At 34.5% G+C, this 26,354-nt stretch overlaps 1 protein-coding gene across 1 annotated transcript; it reads left to right on the forward strand.

Moving 5' to 3' along the window:
• The first annotated feature begins 1,258 nt into the window (after positions 1-1,258).
• On the forward strand, positions 1,259-25,646 carry Ilp7 (Insulin-like peptide 7). The gene is made up of 3 exons (XM_069839976.1): positions 1,259-1,359; positions 20,830-20,996; positions 24,326-25,646. The coding sequence occupies exons 1-3, from the start codon at positions 1,259-1,261 to the stop codon at positions 24,502-24,504; spliced, it is 447 nt and encodes a 148-aa protein (XP_069696077.1). The 3' UTR covers positions 24,505-25,646.
• Positions 25,647-26,354: the final 708 nt, after the last annotated feature.

Raw genomic sequence — 26,354 nt, forward strand, 5'->3', positions numbered from 1 at the left:
AAATATGAATATTACATATTAATCCTGATAGTAAGTTTTGTTAATGACTATTGAGACTTCTGCGGTTTGGTATATACACGGTGTTCCCGGTCTAGTGTTACAAACTTTCAGGGATGATGGGGAAGGCACATGTATCAATTTGAGATAAGGAACCCTGATCCGGAAATGACCGAGTCGAAAGTTACAAGCAAAAATAGTTATAATTATTCTTCCACATCTTGCGGCGTCAGTAATTTCTACATTTCTGGACTGCAGCAGAGTGACTGTTGTCTATTTTGAGTCAAATTTTGAAGTAGAAAGTTTCTATTCATTGTTGTATCTTCCATGCAAAGGAAAGTATTCCATATAAATATTTCGTAACACAGTGCTCCTACTTTATGTAAACACATTACATAATTTCCAGGTAATATGTATCTCCATTTGCTGATATACTTGTATTAGTATCAGTAAATCTTTAAGTTTTGCATTTGACTTCGTGTGATTGGAAGATTTAAATCTGAGAAGTTAAAAAACTGCAAAACTGCACTGCTAACTTAGCACGTAATGAAACTGCTTCTCCAGTGTGCGTATTTCTGTAATGTAGTTACGGAAGTCATCCATCCACAGTTCGCTGAACGACCCAGCTTCTTTTTTATTTTTTTTTATTTTATTGGGTTATTTTACGACGCTGTATCAACATCTAGGTTATTTAGCTTCTGAATGATATGAAGGTGATAATGCCGGTGAAATGAGTCCGGGGTCCAGCACCGAAAGTTACCCAGCATTTTCTCGTATTGGGTTGAGGGAAAACCCCGGAAACAACCTCAACCAGGTAACTTGGCCCGACCGGGATTCGAACCCGGCCCACCTGGTTTCGCAGCCAGACGCGCTGACCGTTACTCCACAGGTGTGGACCCCAGCTTCTTAAATTTAAATATATGTATAGAGTTTTTCAAGAGTAAAAAATGAGTTTAATTTCTTACATTTTTTTTTATTTTCTACTCAAAAGCCATTACGCATTAAATACCATTTCTTTTGTAATAAGTCAGCGCCAGAATTTTTAAGATTCTACATAATGTCTGAAAATGAAGAGAAGAATATTGATGATGGACCATAATGGTTGTTCGACATTATTATTATTATTATTATTATTATTATTATTATTATTATTATTATTATTATTTGATAGTACTACTAATAAGATGGTGTTGATAATGTTCAGTAGTGATCATGTGTTAACATTAACCATGAGTTCTTATTCACAGACATAGTCGTCGCGATGCTGCTTCCAGTAACCACTGTCACTGCGCTTTGTGTCCTCATCGAGTTATCAGAATCTACAAAGACGGAGAACGAACTGGAGGAAATGTTCAAGGCAAGGTAAACACGTCCCACATACTAAATAATTCAAGACACTCTGATAAATTACAGAAATACATTTGCGTCAACCTTACGTTCTATATCGCACTTACATAAGTTTACCATTTAAAGTTACCCTGAATGAAATTGATCGAAATTCTTATCAGACATAGCCACAGTTTAAGGGAGTAGCGTACGATAATTGTCATTTATGGTTAAAAAAAATAGATGGTGGGAGAGATTTTCTCCTATAATCGCGCTCAAACCTCCTGACGTTTCGCGAGCGGCCGGGTGCATACAGAATGAGGCGAGGCGAGACGCGACGTTTTGCTTTACAACGCCTCGCGACAGCTCAACACGGTCTGCTCGCGACAACTGATTTGCTGGCTGTGTGGGTTTGGAAAACTGGCCTAGGCTAGAAAATGGCGTCAATGAAAGAGGATTGTCTATATGAGAAATTCCATTGTATTTTTGGTTATTATTTCCTAAGGATGCCTAATACGCCTAAAAATCTATAGAACTGATAAATGGATAATTTGTATAAACAAAAGCCGCCCTAAATAAGGGTTCGATAGAATAATAAGTAAACAAAACAATTTTGTGACACTTGGAAAGAAAAAGAAAAAACATTAAGATAAGAAAACGTAGGAAATCATTTACAATAAAAATTTTGTTGGGTACAAATGATTACTAATTATATCTAAGGATGATTTTAACACGTGAGATCCTATGACATCAATCGTTGCATCAGAAATTTTATATTGTTTAAGTTGATTTAAAGTTTCACGTGGGATCGTGTCACGGGCATCGAACATGAGCCCAAAAACTGTCCAATGTGTAATGTGATATTGTGCTCCAAGATGCTGACAACAAGGCTCATATATGACTTGTTTTTCACGACACACCTCTTGTGGCTGTTGCTCATGCATCTCAAAACGGATTGTGGGATCAAGAATGACACCCTTATCCTTCTGCCGATCAATTATGATATCAGCCCGTCTAGTAGAGCCATCAGAAGAGACGCAACCAACCTCCTCATAAACCTCATAGGAAGCATTCTGACGGATTGAAGCTGCGATGAGAGAACGAACCGTATTATGTCTGTTGATTCGGAGCAATTCTTCATGATGGCCGAAACCCAAGACGTGAGGAAGCGTTTCTTGCTCGTCGCATCTTCTGCAACGGGTTGAGTCAAGAGTTCTACCAGGGAGAGTACGTACAGGTATTGTATTACAGTTCATCTTGATGGCTTGCGTCCACTGACTGCTCGAAAGTCCCTTTTTGGTTGAGATCCACGAATTACCTTTCTTCCAGTGAGAATAGAAAACAACTCCCAAACCTTTACTTTTCAATTTGCTCCATTGATGAAAACATCATGTTTTATGTTTATGACTACTTCACGACTCAAAATAAAGAAAAATAGTATATTAAATCAACAACGAATGAAAGTATAGAGTATAGAAGTAGGCCTACTACAAATTATTATTATCAATATTATTATCCACCTGGTGCTTTCATCTCATTTGCAATTTCTCACCATATTTTTAGAAACCACATTATTGTCGTGATATTGTTACAAAGATTTTATAGAACGTATATTTCCTGTACTAAAACACCTAATTTATCCGCATCGAGCACCATTATGAATAATGTGCACTACACAACAACAGTAGTGTCTGTAGATGGTGAAAGCGTGCAATCATAGCCACTGCTAACGCATGCGCAATATACTGCAGCTATCAGACAGTCTCCTCGCGACGAACTTCAAGTAGTCATTCGATGTTGTCTCTCTATGTCTCCTTGTGTCTGCTCGCGACCGTCGCGCCGCGTCTGATTCTGTGTGCACCACATCATAAGAAATCAATGGGAGACAAGTACCACGAGACAAAATGTCGCGCCGCGTCTGATTCTGTGTGCACCCGGCTGCATGTGAGCGCGACGTTGTCACTAGAGATGGAAAAAAAATCACTAGCAGCTATTTCTCACCGGTGATTAATAAATCACTTTCACTCCAGTGAGTGAGCTGTTCATTAACCAGTGAAACAGTGATCGAACTGTGATTTCACTGCAACATGAAAGTACTGTCACGTATACTGTACATACAGTGATTAAACTCTCTCCTTGTTCTCAAAATATAGCAACCAACGAGTTAGAAAGAGAACACAACTCGTTGATAGCAACAGACTGTGATATAGCCACAGTCTAATATATAATCTATTAGACTGTGATATAGCTGTATCTCTTCCATTGCAGTCTTCTTCCATCTGTTGCACAAGTTTTGAACTGCTTTGCAAAATCCTTTACTGGCACCAAAGTTCATTGATCTAGGCTGGCACCTAGTGGCCAAGAAAATAGACTTCCCTTCACCTTGAATGACGTCATTAGCGGGAAATTTCAATACCCGCGAAGGCCGCGAATTCAAAAGAACCAATATTTAGCCACTGGCGACAGTTTTGATTTGGTGAAATAAAGGACGCTAATTTGTATATAACATGATCGTAATTCTATTGGATTTTTATTAGTTAATATGTATTAATACTATGCAAAACATATTAAAATATGCTAATTGTATGCTGTCATTACGTTAATATAAGCAAACTAATGTTAAAATATGCCAATATTCTGAAATAAAACTCCCTCATCCAAAACAAATTTCTGAAATGTCCACTCAAATTTCACTCACATATTTATGACAAATATAGCCTATGCAATTGCATTAACTTCCAATCTTTGGTAATTGTTGACTTACAAAGTTAATTTTCTGAAAAGAAATATTATTGTAGTAATTTCACTTAGTTAATTGTGTAAATATATGTTATTGTAGAGATTTCACCAAGTTCATTTTGTAAATGTTACTGTAGTAATTTCTCCATAATTCTCCAGATTAACTGTACCACAGGTAGATAGATTTTTTAACGTTTATATACAAATAGTATGGAAAACAAATTAAAACATGCTTATTTTATGATATTATAGTATGCAAAACATTGTTCGAATATGTCAATATAATGAAATAAAATTCACTCGTCCAAAACAAAAATTCTTAAAATGTCTACTCAATAAATTTCACTTACGACATTTACATACAGATATGTAATTGCATGAATTTCTATCTCTGGTAATTATTTATGTAAGTAAATTTTTTAAATAAATGTTGTTACAGTGATTTAACCGTAGTAATTATTATTGATTTCATGTTAATTTATGGTATGTTCTCCAGAAGAGCCACACTCTCTTTACTATTTGCAACATAACCTGCGAGCGGTCCAGGATAATTACTAGAGAAATAGTTTCCTAGTATTGCGTCTTGGGCCTGTCGAGTGTTATATTGGTAAGCAGTGGGAGGGAGGGCTACAACAGTGCATTAGAATATACAGGTAAGTATGAAACGATTTTTATGTTGAATGTATTGCTACATAGGTCTACACGATAGCTGTTGTATTTATGGGAGCTAACTAAACCACGTGTACATCACAATATACATCTCACAGAAGCCAGTGAAGTCAAAGAAAATTGAGCCTTATTGAGTGTAGCTTTTCTGGAGAATTACTAATATTATTTGCGGTTTACTGTAGTAGTTTAACGATACTGTGGAATGTGGAAAAAATAAAAAGGACTGAGGCGAGGTTTGTTAAGGTTAATATAAGAAAGTAAGCCTACTTTGTTCAATCACTCTTAACAGTTTATTTTAATCCTACCAAATGAAAATTACATATTTAATTTAAGTTAAATATTTTTTAAATTCCGCAAATATTTTCAACTAATATGTCTGATTTCACTGTAACATTTTTTTCTAGACCACTTACGCTAAACTAGTGCTGAGGTAGTTCCCCTTTGTACTCCGCTTGTACACCTTGCATAGCCCTATACTAATCTATGATGGGTTAGGTTAGTTGAAGCTTTTATTATCCCTTGCATATACGATTAACTGTATCTCCACAAACATACTCCCTCATAAATTCAATGATTTTCGCTTCCAAAATCACCTCAGCGCTAGTTTCATCTCAGCTAACACAACTTAATTTATACATTCAGGGCCAACCCGGCGCGAAAAGTATTTTCTCTCCACTGAATGTATCCATTTCTTATCCCTTCATTATTTTGAATTTGACACCAACGCATTTCACGATCATAATCACATTCACCAACAATTTCATTAAAAACAGTTGGAGTACTGGCATTTCGTAGTGAGAAATCACTCCATTTTCCAATCGCCGAATCGCCACCACTCACTAGATCACTGCACCAGTGATCAGCTGTTGCAAGACAGCTCGTCGTAATCACAGGCAGTTGAAAATCGCTTCAAATCACTGGGTCACTACTTTAAATCACCGTGATTAAAAAGAACTATCACTGCTTCACCGGTGAGTGAAAAATCACGTTTTACCCCATCACTAGTTGTCACAACTACTCTCTGCTTCTCTGTCTCTCAGCGGCAGTAGTTTTAAAACTGTGGAGTGCGACCCTTTACCTGAGATTGGTTTGATAGGGAGATGCGAAAGGCTTAATAATAATAATAATAATAATAATAATAATAATAATAATAATAATAATAATAATAATAATATAGTAATAACAATACAACAACAACAAATGGCTTTTAAGGAACCCGAAGGTTCATCGCCACCCTCACATAAGCCCACCATCAGTCCCTATCCTGGGCAAGATTAATCCAGTCCCTACCATCATATCCCACCTCCCTTAAATCCAGTTTTATATTATCCTCCCATCTACGTCTCGGCCTCCCCGAAGGTCTTTTTCCCTCTGGCCTCCAACTAACACTCTATATGCATGTCTGGATTCGCCCATATGTGCTACATGCCCAGCCCATCTCAAACGTCTGGATTTAATATCCCTAATTATATCAGGTGAAGAATACAAAGCGTGGAGTTCCACATTGTGTAACTTTCTCGATTCTCCTGTAACTTCATCCCTCTTAGCCCCAAATATTTTCATAAGCACCTTATTCTCGAATACCCTTAACCTCCGTTCTTTCTCTCAAAGTGAGAGTTCAAGTTTCACAGCAGAATAATCGGTAATATAACTGTTTTATAAATTCTAACTTTCAGGTTTTTTGAGATTGGGGTAAAATGACTTCAAAAGTTGAACTGCTGCAATCATATATGCTGCTGCATCTGTTAACAATAACAGTACTCATTGGTCTTCAACACTATTTGGATACAATGTTTTCAATTCCGAATTAACAAAATACGCAATACTTTTAGAATTTGCTTTCTGAACTTTTTTTGAACATAAAAAATGGACCTTTTCGGAAACATTTACATCCACTTTCTAAGGCTATTATAAGAAATGCAATTTTCTTATTTTCGAACGCAAAAATAAATGCAGCATTGTTGAGTGAGTAGTAATATATAGTAATAACAATAGTAATAAATATTATTATCAGATTGCATCAAATGAAATTAAAACTCACAAAATATGAAAAAATTAATTCAATCAGACGTAAATAGTCACACTCGCTGAGTTTATATCAGTTTTTGTAATAGTTTTACTTTTATTAGGGTTAATAAAGTTGTCGAATAACACAAAGGCGCAGCGTGATAAAATAAATTGAATGATAGGCTTAATTTGAAATAGCCCCTTCATGTTATATTGAAAGAGGTGGCGAATGCTCTGTACTCTGCCTTTCTCTCTCCCCCTTAAGGTTTTTCTTTCTTCTTTCCCCGGCAACATTTTAGCCAAATACACGGAAGAGTTTTATTCTGGCGGAAGCAAAGTGCGAATCATGTATTTCAATAAAGAAAAATGCTTATAAATACTGTATGTAAGTCAAAATTGGTATATCCTAATACGCAGTTTACACGCGGTTCCTTGAATAGCGTCTCATCGGGGTTTTACTGTATTAACCCATAAAATTGGAACTACTGGGGTAAAAATATGATTTTTATTTCTGTGTGTTCAGAAAACATTAAACATTCATCATATATGCATGCAGTTCTTACAACATATCAATTTTCCGAGCGCACTTGTTATTTGATTTTCAGACTTTCTAAGTGGCGAATATGCGACGTGTCTGCGTACCTATATGTTGCAACGCAGCACTGCCTCTAATGGCTATCCGATAAGCGGACACACCTGCAAACGTCATGTCAGGAGGTTTGAGCGCGACCGCAGTTCTTCGGTTTCGCCAGTAATTTGCATGAGATAAAAAATGTTCGTCCACATAATATATAATAGTTATTTATGAGACAAGATCGGCTTCGCCTCGTTTCACAAACTTTACACTCGTACCAAAAAGATAACTTTACGAATGTGTATCATATGTTTTTTTTTACGATAGCACAAAATTTACATTAAATAAATATTTCAAGTTGGGGAGCTTACATGATCACGATTTCATGGCCGTCTAAACCGGTCATAATCAACAAAAGTGTTAGAAAAAGTTCAATGCTAAATCTATTACTTACTTACTTACAAATGGTTTTTAAGGGGAGAGGATGGTAATTTTTAAAACTTTTTTCCTATTTGGTGTAAAATATTAATTTTTTGTATGTAGAGAGCTCATGGCTATAGCAACTCAACAAAATATAAATATTTTGAATAAATTATTTGGGAGCCAGATTTGAAGAAAAACTGTACCCAATGCAGGATTTTACTAAACTCGATATATCTAAGCCATTATTAAAGATAAATCCAAACAGTTTGTTACAATTTATTTGTAAAAGCACGCTCTACAAACTGTATGTAACAGAATTTTGATATTAGTTCCTACATTTGTAAAATAAACAATTAAAATGTAATAACATTTTTTTTTTCTTTCTTGCAAACAGAGAGTCTTATTTTTAAAATGAAATCAATTAGGGAAATTCCGTTACAGAGAAAACTTTCCCAGTAGTCTAGAGAATGTGTATTCTAAATTTCATTCCTATATTTTTAATAGTTCAAAAATTATATCGCTTTTTGTCTGGCTATGTATAAAAAAAATAAAGTTCCAGAAACAGCAATCAAAGGGGGTGTGATTTAATAATCCAGAGCGCAGGAACTTTAAAAATGGCGTCTCAACATCCAATAAGGGCACAGATACCCACACAATGTTATACAATGTATTCCACACACATCACAGAGCATTTTAAAGAAAAATTTGGTTTTGAAAAAAAAAATGAAGTTCCGGAAACAACAAACAAAGGGCAGTGTGATTTAAAAATCCAGAGCGCAGGAAGTTTAAAAATGGCGTCTCAACAACCGATAAGGGCACAAATACCCACAAAATATTATACAATATATTCTACACAAATCACAGAGTATTTTAAGGAAAAAAATTGTTTTTTGAAAATTTACTCATTTTTCACCAAAAAAATACCATCCTCTTCCCTTAAGGAACCCGAAGGTTCATTGCCGCCCTCACATAAGCCCGCCATCGGTCCCTATCCTGTGCAAGATTAATCCAGTGTCTATCATCATATCCCACCTCCCTCAAATCCATTTTAATATGATCCTCCCATCTACGTCTCGGCCTCCCTAAAGGTCTTTTTCCCTCCGGTCTCCCAACTAACACTCTATATGCATTTCATAGCTGTGATAATTTCGAGAATATTGTAAATAATTTGTAAAATGTCCGGCTCTCACGTATTAAGGGCCATTCAAAATGAAAAGTAAAGGCAAAATCGACGTGAACGCTAAAGCTTGCGGTCATGTTATTTAATGTAATCATTCACAATGATTTTCGTAAACGTTAACATTAGAAGTGAACACAGAAGCTTGAAAACTCCAAGCTTTTCGTTTGCGGTAACGTTAGCGACTATATTCAAACAAAGACACTGAGCCTATCTAAAGGCGCATAAAAAAGAGCGCTATCGTAGAATACTGGAAGAAAAAAATAAAATAAAATGACATCGTTTGACGAAAGATAAATCCTCTTCCAATCGTATCGCTGCCTGTATGACGAACCACATCATTCATATTGTATAAAGATAATACGCTGAAAGAAATAGGTACCGGTATATGTAAGACAAAAGCCATTAAAATAAAGTGCACGCATATGTATTTTGTTCATTTATTTTATCATATTCACATTATAGCTAACCTTTAATATTAATCATATTTAGGCTAAATAGCCTCTGATTGAGGTTCTGGCTGATATGTACATCTATTATCAAGCAGTACATCTTACTTGAGGATATGTGTCAGAGGAAGAACAATTTGTTTGATGCATCTGAAGTCTGACTAGTGTAATATGTAGCTTAGTGGATGATGTATGCAATGTAGGGTGAAAGTAAATGGCCATCCTACTCCGTTATCCCCTGGCCTAGTTGCCTCATAAGTGGTGCCTTCTTGGTATCACTTGTGAGGTTCACACCTGTCTTCGGACAGTTGACTAAACAACAACAACTAGGCTAAATACTAATTTGTATTTGTTAGCCATATGATCTACTATGTGAAACAAATATCTCACATTTGCAATTCTTTTATTTATTCGCCCGCACTTTCAAGTGATACTTCTCTAAGGAGGTCCGTTCCAAACCATATTAAGTCCACTCATGTAATTTTTTCAGGAGAGAAGAAAAACTCTTTATGTGCGAACTAAGGGAGATAAATTAAAACACTAAAATTATTAAATACTGGAAGAACTTAATTTATCAGAAACAATTATATTTGAAATCGTTTTTACATTAGACTGTCTTGAAATTTAGAAAATAACATGGACATAATATGGTTTAACGTGAACATAAAAAAGGAAAAAAATCCTTCCCCAATATTTGTAAAAATTCAACCAATGTCATTATGTAATAGGTAATACTCCTTGATTTGCTCCTATGTAATATTGAATCATAAAGATAATGTTCATTAATGCTAGCGATCAGCTTTCTTTTTTGTTGAGAAAACCCTTTCGTTGCTTGATCCTGCGTATAACATGTGCGGGAATTGCACAACAGTGGAACCGACCTTCTCTATGCTGGCATAGTGATTCTAACAGTTCTCAAACAGGATTCTTATCAGATTGAAACAAGAATATCCTATTGTATATTACATGATTATTGTAGAAAACAGGTTTTTTTAATGAAAATAAGTCTCCTAAACCCTTATTAGGTTTAATTAAAAATACAGTCCAAATATTACACCGAAGTTCACTTTGTTGCTATCGTCATGTTTTATTCTTCACTCTTTTCCTGCTTCCTCTGCTATTCTCACCTGTAGGCACTTCTCCCTCCATTTTCACGGACATCACATGCACAGCTGGACTGCAGCGGCACTGAACTTATATAAAGTTCGACAATAAGTCAATGCTGTAAATTGGCGCTAGTTTTTCTCAGTGCAGGAAACTTGAAATGCAACCTTACAATGAAAAATATTAATAGATTTTGGACAGAATACGATTTGACGCGAACAAAGATGTGAACATAATACAGTTTGCCACGAACACCCAGCTTCATGCATTCTTTTCAAGAGGATTTAATACAGTTAGACCCAAACATACTTCACAGCATGATAGAGCATGTTTAGAATTACACGAAATCATATAAAACACAATTTCGTCCGTGAGTGGACTTCATATGGTTTGGAACGGACCTCCTCATGTCTCTGTGATTGCAGTCATCTGTTTACGGATATATTTTCATGACATTATTATGTAACATTAAATTTCCATTGTAAATGATGACTCAACTGCTTACCGATACTGTAACGTTTACGTTCTCGCGTTAATATGAGCGTTTTCACGGTCAATGGGCCTAGTTCTTTCCAGAAATTTTTGTTAGTAAGTTATTTATTTTAACACAGCATTCTGGACACGTTTCTGAATTAATTTTTGAAGTCGGAACCATAAAGAAATCAGTAACCATGGAATCATAGCCTACTAGACTAATGAAAAGTGAAGTTACTTCCTATCCCTGAAACAATGCAAGAAATGAGTAGGCCTACTATATAATTATGTAAATTCAGAATAATAAGGACTAAAATGTAATTATGAATGTTAAATTAGTTACTTATTTGTTTTAAATGTAATATTATTTCAGAAGATTAACTCCGTACGTAGATGAATTTATCGGCTTTAGGCGTAATAATCGACTACTGATCAGATTTTTTGTATTCGACAGATATGGGAGAAAAAATGGGAGTATAAGGGTACAGTACATCAGTTATTCATAGATTTCAAAAAGGCATATGACTCGATTATGAGAGAAGTTTTATACAATATTCTTATTGAATTTGATATTCCCAAGAAACCAGTTCGATTAACTAAAATGTATCTCAATGAAACTTACAGCAGAGTCCATATAGGCCAGCTTGCTATCTGATGCTTTGCCAATTCACTGCGGGCTAAAGAAGGAGACGCACTTATCACCTTTACTTTTCTTTTGACTTCGCTCTAGAATATGCCATTAGGAAAGTTCAGGATAACAGACAGGTTTGAAATTGAACGGATTACATCAGCTTCCTGTCTATGCGGATGACGTGAATATGTTAGGAGAAAATACACAAACGATTAGGGAAAACACGGAAATTTTACTTGAAGCAAGTAAAGCGATAGTTTTGGAAGTAAATCCCGAAAAGACAAAGTGCATTATTATGTCTCGTGGCCAGAATATTGTACGAAATGGAAACATAAAAATTGGAGATTTATCTTTCGAAGAGGTGGAAAAATTCAAATATCTTGTAGCAACAGTAACAAATATAAATGACACTCGGGAGGAAATTAAACGCAGAATAAGTATGGGAAATGTCTGCTATTATTCGGTTGAGAAGCTTTTGTCATCTAGTCTGCTGTCAAAAAATCTGAAAGTTAGAATTTATAAAACAGTTATAATACCGGTTGTTCTGTATGGTTGTGAAACTTGGACTCTCACTGTGAGAGAGGAACAGAGATTAAGAGTGTTTGAGAATAAGGTTCTTAGGAAAATATTTGGGGCTAAGAGGGATGAAGTTACAGGAGAATGGAGAAATTTACACAACACAGAACTGCACGCATAGTATTCTTCACCTGACATAATTAGGAACATTAAATCCAGACGTTTTAGATGTGCAGGGCATGTGGCACGTATGGGCGAATCTAGAAATGCATATAGAGTGTTAGTTGGGAGACCGGAGGGAAAAAGACCTTTGGGGAGGCCGAGACGTAGATGGGAGAATAATATTAAAATGGATTTGAGGGAGGTGGGATATGATGATAGAGACTGAATTAATCTCGCACAGGATAGGGACCGATGGCGGGCTTATGTAAGGGCGTCAATGAACCTGCGGGTTCCTTAAAAGTCATTTGTAAATAATTAAGTAATATTTAAGTCATGAAATATCGAAGAAATTAATTAATTTCTTTCTGACTTGTGAGTAAAATTTGTACATTGAATATTGCATTTTCATTGGCAGTACGCAAAATAAATAGCAGTGACTAAAGTAATTATTTACTTGTTACGCACTAGTGTTTTAAAGACTCACTTTACGCACTGATAACAGTGGGTAAAATGCAACTTTACGCACTATAGAATCGTACAGAATAATCGACATCACAAAACAATTTTAGTGCACACCATTACCATTTTTCGTTCCACTACGACTACCTGGATATGGTGAGATGGCTAAATTTAAGAGCGAAAAATCAGATTGCCACTGCTTCGTGATTTAATTAAGAGTAAATTAAAACGAAATCGAGAGATCAGATCGAAAGTTAAAGATACGCGAAAGAGTGGGAGAGAGGCACGCGGGGTTAGCCGGTGTGCGAGAGCCATAAATAAGGATAAAGCCAATTGATGGATGCTGCGCTATTTGTCTCCTGCGCACGGAGCTGGGGAGTATCGATGCGTACGTGTCCGCACACAAAGTGTCCGGCCATGTCTTTTCACAGAACGATCTACTAATTTCGCACAGTCGCCAGGGAAGCAGAGATACCTAATACAAAATTGGAATTTAAAGGAATTAGATTTGAAGTCACAGGGCTACTTCCATTCAAAATAATGCAATTGCCGAAAGAGTTGGCGTTGGAGGCCACGAGTTTCACTCCCAGGATCGCCTCTTACTACGTTCCTACTTGTTTTTCTTAGACTCTCCAGATATACAGTATTTCAAAGTACAGTATTCTCATAAAGAGATCTTGACAGATTTCTTCTAAAATTCCTTCCTATTCGCCAATTTCTGACATACAATGTGAGCAAAACATTTTCCCCAAGCAACCTGGTGCTACTTTCTCAGCCTTTATGGCAGGGATGGGCAAACGCAGAACCACACGATAAGCAACCCGCAGAACCATAAAACGCCAAGATAGTATTTCGGTACGAACTGATAGATGGAGACATGAACAGACAATGATTGAAAAGTCGGATTGCTGATTTTTAGATAAATACTGATTATGGTGTATGTGTAGTTTAGACTACAGTCTACAAATAATACAAAACTACATTTTAATTACTTTCTTTTGCATTTTCAATTATTTTTAGTGTTGTGGGGTTTAATCGATTATTCTAATCGATTAATCGATCAATTTCTGTTGTAAGATTAATCGACCAAAGATATTTAATCGAATAATCGAGTCGATTAATATTAATCGGTCGTAGTTGATATTAATTATTAATTTGTTAATACAATTCATACTAAAAATTCCGACAATATTTCTCCCTCGGAAATTGCTTACTTCAAAGCACAATACTAGGCCTAATGTTATTTTCTAACTGTAAACTAGGTAGCGTAGGGAAAATCTTTGCATTAACACTTTAGAAAGAGATGGAGATATGAGGACAGTGACTTAGTCTACCTCTATTGAAAGTTGAAACACAATGCGAATCCCTTATTAAGTTTTATGGTTTTCCAAGAAAACTTCCACCTTGTTGTCAGCTCATCTTCCTAGCATATGAAATACCGTACATACTTTTCTGGGATTCGTCCCCTCCATCCCTTATAAAATAGCCATGTCTACACTGTGTGCAAGTGAGAGTGTAACTATCTTCTTCTCTTTCTAAAATCTGGTAATTAGATTGCAATAGAGGCCAGTCTTCTGTTTCGACCGCTGTACTTTTGCAGTTGCAGTTTCTGTACTGAGTTTGTATATGAAGGTTGTGTGTTTAGTTTGATAAATAAAAAACAATCAGTTTTGTGTGGTTTGTGAAAAGTGTAAACTCCATTATATCATATGAGAATTTTAGAGGTAAACTCGCTGAAACGTTTGGAATTAAATTGAACGTTCGTGGAGAAGTGTTTGACAGAGAAAAAGTTTTTTCGTGTTTAGTAATGCAGGAAACATTGTTACTAAACGTAGAGCGGCACTTAATTCGGAGCATGTGAATGCACTCACATGTTTAAAATCATGGCTAAAGCAGTATTAACTAGGTGAGTCTTCATACTTTTTTTTTATTTATATTTGTCTAAAAAATTCCCGGACAATTTGACACAATAAATTATAAGTCTCATAATAAATATGTTAGTATGTAATTAAAATAGTTGTTTTGTAATATAACGATACAATGTATACAGATATACAACATTTAATATTTATGCTTATCACCGAACACAAGTTAAATTTAAAAATAATTGTGTATTACAGTATATTAAAACATTTTTGAACTCGATCAAAACTCGATTAATCTATCTGCGCCAACAGATGTTCGTCAGTCAAACGAGATCTGTACTTTGGCTTGGCATAATGCATCTGTGAAAACAGTTGCTCACAGAAATATGTAAAAGCAAACACAGTCAAAATTTTAGCTGCAAAGAATCTTAATGGCATGTGATTAGCAACTGAAAATTGTTTAAATACACCGACACCAAGTTTAGCATGGCACAGATGTTTCAAACAAGTTTTGCACAGATATTAATTGTAATCACAAATCCAGTCTTAACTTTGCAGGTTCGGCGTGCATAGGATTTACAAAAATATTAAAATCATTTCCCTTGTTTTTGAAATCGGCAATTCGTTTTTCTAAGAATTCAGTCTTTAGTTTTTCTAATAAGGGAATACATCTGGGTATCATTATTGATCATAATTTAAAATGGCCTCATCACATTACTTATCTTTGTAAGAGGCTTCGTAAAATAATTTATAAATTCGTTAATCTTCGATGCTACTTACCCATTAGAGTTCTACGAAATGTTTATTTGGCCATTATTCAGTCTATCATTCAATATGGTATAATTGTTTGGGGTGGAAGTACAAAAATTAATCTCAGTCCGTTAAATTTACTACAAAAACGAATAATTAAAATTTGTTTGAAGAAACGTTTCGATTATCCAACTAAATTAATTTATTTTGAATTTAATGTATTTAATATTGAACAAATTTATAAGTATACGCTGTTAAAATTTTATCATAAAAATCGTAATAAGTTTGTATTACAGACACACAATTATGACACAAGACGAAATATTAATTCAACATTAGTAGAACCTAAATGTCTCACATCTGCTGGTCTAAAGCATAGCATAAATTTTGGCCCTCGGTTGTACAATGCTTTAACTAAATTACACCCAGAACTTCTAACATGTAACCCACTAACATATAACAAGAAAATTAGAAACGTGTTAATATCTTCAATTTGATTAAATAAATTTATAGCCTATGTGTATGAATTAATCAACCTATATTACATTTGTATTCTATAATTTTGAAATATATATATTAGTCCTACGTTTCACGTGCGATATTATTCTTCTCTAGTGTTAATATTATATTATATAATTCCATTGCCGCTGTAATTATATTTTAGTTCCAATTTGTTTTACTTATTTATTTTTATTATTATTATTTTTTATTTTAATATATCTGAACTGCGACCGAGCACGAGCGCTGCTCATTCGGTCTCAAATGTTGTTAATATTATTGTATCTTCTTTTTATATTGCTTGTATTATTTTATTTCTGTTTCTCGTGTTTGTTTTGTAATTATATTCTTTATTCTGTATATTTAAATTTAAATAAATAAATAAATAAATAAATAAATAAATAAATAAATAAATAAATAAATAAATAAATAAATAAATAAATAAATCTACAGGAAAAATGATACAGCTGCCTCTCTGGTTGCTGTCCCACAATTGCACGGCAAAGGACTTTGATTTCTTCCTTGCAGTTTCTTCCTGAGATCATTTAATTGTTTTGATATATCAACAAGGAAGGCCAAATCTTTAATCCGGTCTTTCTTTTCTAATTTCACAATTTGCTATTCTAAAAACAATAATATTGATTAACGCACATGAACATTATGTAAATATAGCAGCGTTATGAAGTATGTGATAACTTTTAAAAGAATAAAGTAGTTTTGTAAAGCTGTTTGTATGCAAATGTTACTGACCAGACGTTTCATAAACTCATTTACTGTCTCACGAAGTTCAAAGAAGCGATGAAGCATGCTATCCCGACTGAGCTACCTGACATCAGTAGCTATAGTAAATCAGATCTTCATAATCGGATTCCATATCCTCCAGAAGCTTTCGAAACTGTGGATGCTTTAGGATTTTTAATTTTACTTTATTATTGTGTTTACAACCACGTCCATTACATGTGTTATTAGCAGGCTTCGAGACTTCGGACCCGATAGAGCAGTTCAGTGGGAAATCCGCATAACGGCGTACTGAGTATAGTGGTAAAGCGTACAGTGAGTTGGGGTACTGTAGAATGAATGACAACAAATACGTAAAGGAAAACGTCTGGATTTGAAGGTTCTGATGAATAATTTGGTTTTCATACAAACCTATTTTCAAACTGTGTCTGAAACTATTACACGGTTAGAAAAGTCAGAGCAAGAGATGCCGGAAGACCTCAAACTAGTTGAGGAAATGACGCAGAGAATTAATGAGACACAAGTACACCGGTTACTGAACGTGTAAAACAGAAGTGGAAATCAATTTTATGTAAAAATAACGGATATGGAGCATTGTGTAATATGAACAGCAAATTAGTGGACATGAAGGTCTGTCTCTTAGAGATTGTAATGATGTTAGATTTTTTTCGTTTTGCTCCTATAAAGTCATGCGACGTAGAGCGCATGTTTTCACAGTACGAACTGTGTTTGGTAGACAACTGAAGAAGATTTACGTTTGAGACACTGAAAATGTATTTTGTAGTGCATTGCAATTCTGTACTGTAACTGCACTTCCTAACGACGACCAATAGGATAAATGAAGAAATTAAAATTGCTACATGTTTATTTTCACCATTAACACTTTGTATAATTAAATACAAATGCTTATAAAAGACAGAAGAATAAATGCTTTTCACATTATTTTGACATTGTCATAGTGTAATGTATATTTACTTTCAGAATTTACATATGTGTGCGTTTCCCCATACTACCGTACTCTATTGTAAATAGCAACGTTGTTACCTCAACACATCTCTACCTTTCAGTACCTGCAGCGAGTCAACAACCTATAGTACAAGCACAGTAAACTTATTGTATCGGGTCCAAAGTCTCGAAGCCTGGTCATTAGTATTTTTTAACATAAAAGGCAAAGGGCATTGTCTCCTTTGGAAACGCAGAAAATTATTCTTTCCATTCACCATTAAATTTGCGTTTATGTATAGGCTTTTAATGTGCCATGACGACTTTCCAACTGTAACTGTGTCATTGCCAGACACTGACTGCTATTAATGTTACGAACTTCGAACTCCCACTAATAAACCAGAAAGAGGATCGCTCATGGCTAGGCCTTTTCCTTGTTGAAAAGTTTTATTGTTGAACTTGAACAAGTTTTGTTTTAAAGAAACATTTAGTGTGTTGATAACTTCTTTTATTAAGGACTGGTCCAGTTGTAGTTCATTTCCTGTAATTTCGAGTTGATTATGTCAAAAATTTCATCGATCGGTATGTTTGTATATAGATTAGTTATACCTAATGAGATTAATTTGTTCTATTAGTGGTGTTTATTTTGAATAATATTTTCTTTCTAATACAATATTAAATTATTCATTAGCCCATTTCTTACACAAATATATTATTTTCAGTTTTAACGACCTGACTGACAATCGCACCGTGTGCTAACTTCTGCAGGAGAATAATATATATATATATATATATATATATATATATATATATATAATATGAATCATGTAATATTTTATTTTATCATTCAGCAACATTCATTTTATAAGTCCCTGCTCATATGAAGGGTTCAGAACCATAGTGCCCCAAGTGCCATTTACTAAAACCGTAGAAAACAAGGGTTAAAATGAAGTTATCATTAATTCAATGGGAACATATAGCAAGTAATATAAACATTAAAACTAAATTATATGTCAATCTTCATTAAACTATGGTATTCACTTAACTTTAACCCTTGCTTTCTCCGTTTTTAATAAATGGCGCTTGGCCACTATGGCTCTGAACCCTTCATATACAATCTAGTTTTAAATATTTTAATATGTAATCAATATGCATCTCAGCCATAATGTTTCCACACGAAGTATTCATATTCTTGTATTGTTACGTGTTCTGAAGATGACAATTTATGCCGAAAATCTTTAACATTGTAAATGTTGTAATATTTTGCTAATTATAGCACTGAATTTTGATAAGCAATTTGACGGACATACTTATTCAATTATTGAAAAAAAAAAACTTCGCTTGAAGAGCAAACGTAAATATTATGTTGGATGGCATGCAAGTGTAGAAAAGAAATTTCGCGTTCAAATATAGACAGGAAGTTTCTCACATCAGTTTCCTTCCTTTCGTCCTTTTCCTCCTTTTGTTTTCTTTTCGTCCTTTCGTCCTTTCCGTTTTTCGTCATTTTGTTCTCCTTTCGTCCTTTCATTCTATTTCGTCCTTCCCCTCCTTTCGTCCTTTCGTCCTTTCTCTCTTTTCATCCTTTCCTCTTTTCCTGCCTTCCTTCCTTTTGACAAAGGCGGCATAATTATGGCAGACTACTCTCAGCAAGGTAAAATTGTGACGAGAATGTATTATATTTTTCATTATTAACTAAGCTTCTGGAAAAACTTTTCTTGATAAAATTTCCAAAGGCGTTCTTGCAACACAAAATGCATCCGCTCACAAGACTCTGATTGCAATGTAGAAATTATTAAATTGGCTTTCAATTGATAGATATTCCCAAATATTTTCCAGATTTAGGCCCCCCTCAGATTATTACCCATTTCCTTAAAAAATCAAAAGAAGGAAGTTTTCATCCTATGAAGTAGAAATGAGTACTGCGGGAAAGTGCTTTGCAGACGAAGACAATCTTTTAAAGTCTTAGAATTGCTTCATGGCCGTTTGCTAAACATAGCCTACAGAGTTTAAATGTTATTATTATTATTATTATTATTATTGTTATTATTAAATCAATATCATTATTGTCATTACTTTAAATGACTATTACACTTTTACTACGTCATACTACTTTTGACCAATAAAACGGTACGAATAGACCTGTTTCAATCAATCATGACTGTTTATCGCTACAATTTTATCACTTTCCTAGCATTTGTTTGTTTTTATCACTTCCCTAGCATTTGTTTCTTTGTTTTTCAGCATTTCAAACTGTAAATTCTATACTATAAAACATGCTTTGCGATTGCCATTTGTTTCCCTCATAGATAGCCAACTGAAAATGGCAGCTTCATTCAAACGTTTTGGTGAAGCTAACATTAGCGAAATGGAATTTTAGTTATTCAATTCTGTAGGGCTCGGGAAAAGTAACACAAGACAAAAATGTTAATTTTACAGGAGAAGGAAAAAAACCGTCTTCACACTGGTTTATGTCGATTTGATTTTCTTATGTATGAAATATTATAATGGGAGAAATAGTTATGTCTCTTGCCCCAAGCGAGCAGATGTTTCGTAAGTTGTCAATAAATTAATAAAAAATGTTTGTGGGAACTGACTTATGACACTTTTCCCAAGCATTGCATAATTAGAGTACTTTATTTCTTATAATCTTTATATACGTTCTTCTGTTTTTATCATCTATAACTACCATTTGTTTCTCTGTTTGCCAACATTTCAAACTGCAAATTCTTTACAGTACTATAAAACATACTTTGCGATCGTCATTCGTTTAATGCATAGATATCAACTAAAAATGGCGGCTTCGTTCAAACTTTTGGTGAAGCTAACATTAGTGAAATAGAATTTTAGTTAATTAATACCTATTTTATTGTATTACACTACTTTATTTCTTATAATCTTTATATACGTTCTTCTGTTTTGATCACCTCTCTTTGTTTGTCAACATTTCGAACTGAAAAATCTTTACGGTACTATAAAACATAATTTGCGATCGTCATTTGTTTACCGCATAGATAGTCCAACTGAAAATGGCGGCTTCGTTGAAACGTTTTGGTGAAGCTAACATTCGTGAAATAGAATTTTAGCAAGTCAATTAATATTTTATTGTATTAGAATACTTTATTTCTTTTCATCTTTATGCACTTTCTCCTAATCGTGTAATAGTCAATTAAATCTCACTCGAGTTTTGATTTTCTCTAGATAAATCAAACCTCTAGTGAGATTACTGTTGAAAATACTACAGCAATCGTTTCTAACATCATTTTACCATATCGGTTACCGAATAGCACGCTGAACCACTCAATTTCCCTCTCCGTCTGTCTTTCCGACAGGTCCGAAGAGGACTGGGAGAACGCGTGGCACCGTGAGAGACACACCAGATGTCAGGAGACGCTGCTGCGTCATCTGTACTGGGCGTGCGAGAAGGACATCTACCGGCTGTCGCGGAGAAATGACTATCAGCAAAAGGAGAACCTTTTCCTCGACGAGGGCGAACCAAGTGAGTATTTCACACACTATGATGTAGTACGAAGTGACAACAAGTTGACGGTGTTGGAAAATAAATGTTAGTGTGTTAAAATATTTCGAAAGATGTGTAACACATGAGATAAAGGTTAACCATAAAGATGTATAGCTAAATACTTGGATCTAAGAAACATTATACATGTTATGTAACACCAAGAAGGAATCAATATCTGTGATGAAGTTAGGCTTAATGAATTAAAATTATATCTTCAGTAGTGACCCCATTATCAGAAAACCTCTAAATGTTTCAAATTTCCTTTCTAAATTCAATTTGTTTTTCACTTCCAAGTTTCTCTCATATTCTATCAATAATATACAATATGTAAAGAAAACGCGACTTGGATAGGTTTCATTGAGATCAAAATTATAACAAGTTGACTGCGATACGACACTTCGATTGGCAATATGAACAATTGAATCGTGAATTTTATTATAGAAACCCCACATGTCCATTTGAGTAAATTTTTCAGGATCCAAAAAACTGATTATTTGTAAAAGCTTTTGGTATTTTGAAGTGACTATTTGTTTTTATTAAAGCATAATAATAAATGCTAGTGTTTGACATACATGAACTTTAATTTTTTCTTCAATATTCTATATACACTTTTAACACTTTTGGACAATGAAGGATAACACTTCGTAACTAGTCAGCCAGGTAATTTTCCTATAAAATTTACACAGGAAAGAAGTTGCAAGTTAATCAGTGATTAGTTTTTTCCTTTAGCAGTTTCTGGAAAAAAATCTGAATTTACTGGACAAATGGGGTTTATGTAATTCACGATTAGTAACAATCATTGTAACCTTTATAATCAACTGCAAATCTAGTCTTTCAGGTGAAGCTCCCTGTAAAGCAGATTTGAATAATTTCAATACCAGCGCTCTCCCAACTGAGATACCAGGGAACTTCACCCGACACCGTCTCAACTTTTCCCTTTATATCCACACAACTCGCGTGGGCTGACGAAACGCCAGAGACCCACATCGAGTGCACACAACTCTGTGTAACTTGGAATTGTGGTTTTCTGTTAACGTACACAGTGACGTATATAATATGCAAATCTAGTCTTTCAGGTGAAGCTTCCTGTAAAGCAGATTTGAATAATTTCAAGGGAAAACCACTACACTAATCAGATATATGTATACAAACAATTGTTCTTCCTCTGAAGTCATATCTCAAGTGAGATGTACTACCTACCTACCAGAGGTCCCGGGATCGATACCCGGCCCCGGAACAATTTTTCCCTTGAAATTATTTATAATCAACTGTTTTTACATTTTATGTCAAATATTATTTTATATCTCTTGCAATTTAGAATATTTTTATGTCTATTGCAACAATATGTTGCTCATTACATTAATAAACGACTGACTGACTGATTGATTGATTGATTGATTGATTGATTGATTGATTGATTGATTGATTGATTTATATAAAATAATTTTCGGTAAAGAAAAGAAGGACAATTTATTTTTATCTATAAAGAACTTTAAACGTATATTCAAGTCAAGAAATTGAAAAAAGTACACAAACATACAAAAAAATTATGTTATATTAAATTTTTCAAGTTCATTTAATCCTATAAATAACAAAGAAAAACAAACTGAAAAATTGTCTAGTTTCTAAAAAATTTCACATGTCCCGGATTTGTTTAAGCCAGTGAAGTCAAAGGAAGCGCATTTTTCTGACCTTGACGTCGTGCGCGGGCATCAAGCGGGTATGGAAGGAGGAAGGATTATGTACGTATATGAATAAGCAGCCTGTTGGATTAAGAGAACAAAACGAAACGTGAAATTTTATGTCGTTATTTTATATGGCTTCTTTCTGTTTGATATTATCTATATTGTCTGTAAAACAAAAGTAGTAACACTAATTTCTTAATATAGCAGTAATGTTTTAAACATTAATAACATAATAAAGAGTTAAGAAGGAACATTCACATAAATTCCAAAATACCTACAACTATACTGTACTAAGTGAATGAAACATATAGGCCTAATTCAAAAAATAAAATGATATCCCAAAGGAAGAGATTGAGTATGACATGATAAGTTGGAATTGATCTTGATGGTATCTTTAGCCTTATAAAAGTAATCAATAAACTAATCAAAACAATATTATAGTACAAAGCAAAGTTACCTAGGTACTATATAGGTATGTTTTAAGTGTAACTAATATTCCATAACAAAACTCTTATCGCATTATGCTTTTAAGGTGATATTGGTAAGCAACTTTCTATCAACAAAATATTAAATTATTTTCTCGAAATCTGCTGAAGCTATAGAGCTGACATTCTTACAACACATGGGCACATATCTTTTGCTTATGATGTAACAGTAGTTGCTTTGTTAATTCATTTCCTTACAAACATTTTCCATGCGAATATTTTCAGAATTTTTAATACACTATCTTCAGTATTAGACACGTATTTACGATATATTACATTTACGAAAACATTGTTTCAGTACCTGTAAGGCTATTGAATAAATATATCTGAAATGTTCATTTTCCTGTAAAAAAAAGTTGAGAAAATATTCATTTTGAATAAATAACAAACTTGTGAAAAATGAGCATTAAAATTAAAACTTACATTCTTATAATGCACTTATACTTCTCAGACAAACCTAAAAATTAACATGGAAACAGTTTTAATAAGTTCTCTTCCCTTTATCCATTGAATCAGCCCTGTATGTAGCTCGACCAAGCGGCATATACTACCTCACTCGTCTGTCTCTTTCCTTTCCGCTGTAAAGCGCTCAGGCTTTCCTGAGCTCTAAAGCGCGCTTGCGCCTATGGGCATCAGCTGACATGGCTGGTTTAAGCCAATAAATTGAAAAAAGAAGTACACAAACTACAAAAAAATATGTTAATAACATATTAAATCTTTAAAATTCATTTAATCCTGTAAATAACGAAGAAAACCAAACCAAAAAGTTTTCTAGTTTCAAAAAAATTTCACATGCCCAGGTTGTGTGATGTTGTTCCTGCAATTTCCTGCAATTCACTGTAACGTATTGCCGCTGTGAAATGTAAACTGAGCACTGGACGTGTGGGATTTCTGCACTACTTGAAAGGTCTATGTATGAATATTACAGCCATATGAAAAAGTGAATTTGAGAAAAAAAAATATTATTTGTGAGGTTGCTGCAATGCACGATTCGATTAAATTTCTGTGTTGGAAGCACCAACTATTCGTATTTCAATATAGTCATTTGTATTTGCTGAAATAAAGAAATTATCATTCGCTTTTCGAAGTTAATATTTTTAGAAGTTCGCGTCTGATCGTCTACATTTATTGTCGTCAGGATACCCGTTCCTGAGCGTGGTGGAAGCTCGGGTGTTCCTGCGGGATCGCCGACGACAGAGGAGACGAGGACCTGGATCGTCCATCACAGAGGAGTGCTGCCACAACACCGCAGGATGCACCTGGGAAGAGTACGCCGAGTACTGCCCCGCCAACAAACGATTGCGAAAGTTCGTCTAATCACATCACGCTACAAAATTATTCCTACATTGTCACAGAACGGCAACACACAAGATCTGTTCTCTAAGACTTGATTCTATTTACCTCAAATAATTGCTGGAAGTGTCGTTTCTGCACCCCCAGAATGTCTAATATAGGTGGTCATTGTTTAAAATCCAAAGTTGAATTCAAAACAGATATTGCAAAATGTATGGTGGAGAAAGAAAAGAGTATAACTGGGAAGATCAGACCTGAACCGAACCTGAGAACGCCTTTAGAGCGACACCAAATTTTAATGTTTCTTTTGAACCAATGGTGGGCATTCCTGCGGCATTGCCGCAGTGACGTCAGACCTCAGCGAAGCATCAAACTTACCCCCTACCTTCCCCTTTCCCCACTCCATAAAGTCCAGCCACAGATCACGCTTAAGCGATGCTCATCTCCTTGCGCAACTGAAAATAGCATGCACAGATATAAATCCCAACGTCGAAGAAACTGCTTTGAAAAATGATTAATTAAATATCACGTGAATGAACTATTCTAATTACATATGGTAGGTAGGAGTGTAGTGGCGCAACTGTCTGTAAATCCGTCACTGCACTGTAGAGTGCAACCCCTCCCACAGTATGTAGTTGCCATTTAAATCCTGTCTTGTGGGTTGCGTTCAATTTGCCCACCACTGTTTTGAACGAATGTTTTTAAGCAAGTTAGAAGTTTTTAGTGCGGTAATTTTTGAACGGGCTGTACTTTTTAAATTGATAATCAATTGCAATGACGTAACGTTTTGAAGACATGGTAGGTTTCAGCAGAATTACGAGGCAGAGCTGGAAGAAGTTTACGTCTTTGGCGAACTAACATACAGCAATATCACTAAAACTTAAATTGTATAATGTTCATGAAGAGAGATTTTGATTTTTTCTGATGGTCGTTGGAATATATTTTCCTCACATTTTCTTTGCATGAAACACGCAGAGTTTGTCTAGATAGCGTCCTCTCGTTCGTGGCGTGGTTAATATTAATTTGTGATTAGTTGCAGGAAATGGGACCTAAAGTCGGATTTTTCATTTTTTTATTTTTTGTGGTTTCAAAAAGAGGATGAAATACTGAGCATCTAAAAAAATCATGGTTCTATGTGCTATAGTTTTTAATATATTACTTATTGAATGTTGATATTACATTACGTAATTTTCGAGAAAAATGCAATTAAAGCTTTCACTTGTTTTCTTAGCAACTATAAGAAAGATTCAGGTATTTAACAAACATTGTGTAAAACTACATCTTAGTTTAGTATGTAAAGAAAGCCTACAGGTAGTGCAATATGTCAAAATACAGAAATGCAGTTTGTTCTCCTGTAAAATTTTCTTTCACGACTTTAGATCCCTTCCCGCGCAACGGGTCACAATTTGTTTTATTACACGATACCCCAAAAAATTTTGACTTTTGCTATAAAATGTTAACTCTACGTCTGAAAAAAATAAGACGAATGAAATAAAATCAAAATTGTTTAACATCCCTTACTGAAACTTAATAGAGATATGAATAAAATGAAATCAAAATTGTTTAATTTTCCGTACTTGAACCTAATAGAGACTTTAATTCACCTCCAACTAATACTCCCATCAGCCAAAACATTCACTTTACGATATTTAAGTTACTATTTGATAATCGTGTCGTAACTTCTGTTTACGTACTCAATGATAGAACAAGAATGGTTTAGACCACAATATGTAGCTATACTGCATTGGCAAATTAGCCTAAAATCGCCGGACGTGTTGTTTAGTTCTCGTTATATATAGTCCGTGGCGAAAATGTTTAATTTTCCATAGTATATTATTGTGGCTCTAGACCTAGAGAAACTTCTAACTTGGCTC

Source organism: Periplaneta americana, chromosome 11, assembly GCF_040183065.1.
Source record: "Periplaneta americana isolate PAMFEO1 chromosome 11, P.americana_PAMFEO1_priV1, whole genome shotgun sequence".
Lineage (NCBI taxonomy): Eukaryota > Metazoa > Arthropoda > Insecta > Blattodea > Blattidae > Periplaneta > Periplaneta americana.

Excerpts from the sequence above, each read along its gene's own strand:
- Ilp7 (XM_069839976.1), top strand. The coding sequence starts at position 1,259 with ATGCTGCTTCCAGTAACCACTGTCACTGCGCTTTGTGTCCTCATCGAG. Across the intron at positions 1,360-20,829 it reads GAGGAAATGTTCAAGGCAAG|GTCCGAAGAGGACTGGGAGA; the intron begins GTAAACACGTCC and ends TCTTTCCGACAG. Across the intron at positions 20,997-24,325 it reads CCTCGACGAGGGCGAACCAA|GATACCCGTTCCTGAGCGTG; the intron begins GTGAGTATTTCA and ends TATTGTCGTCAG.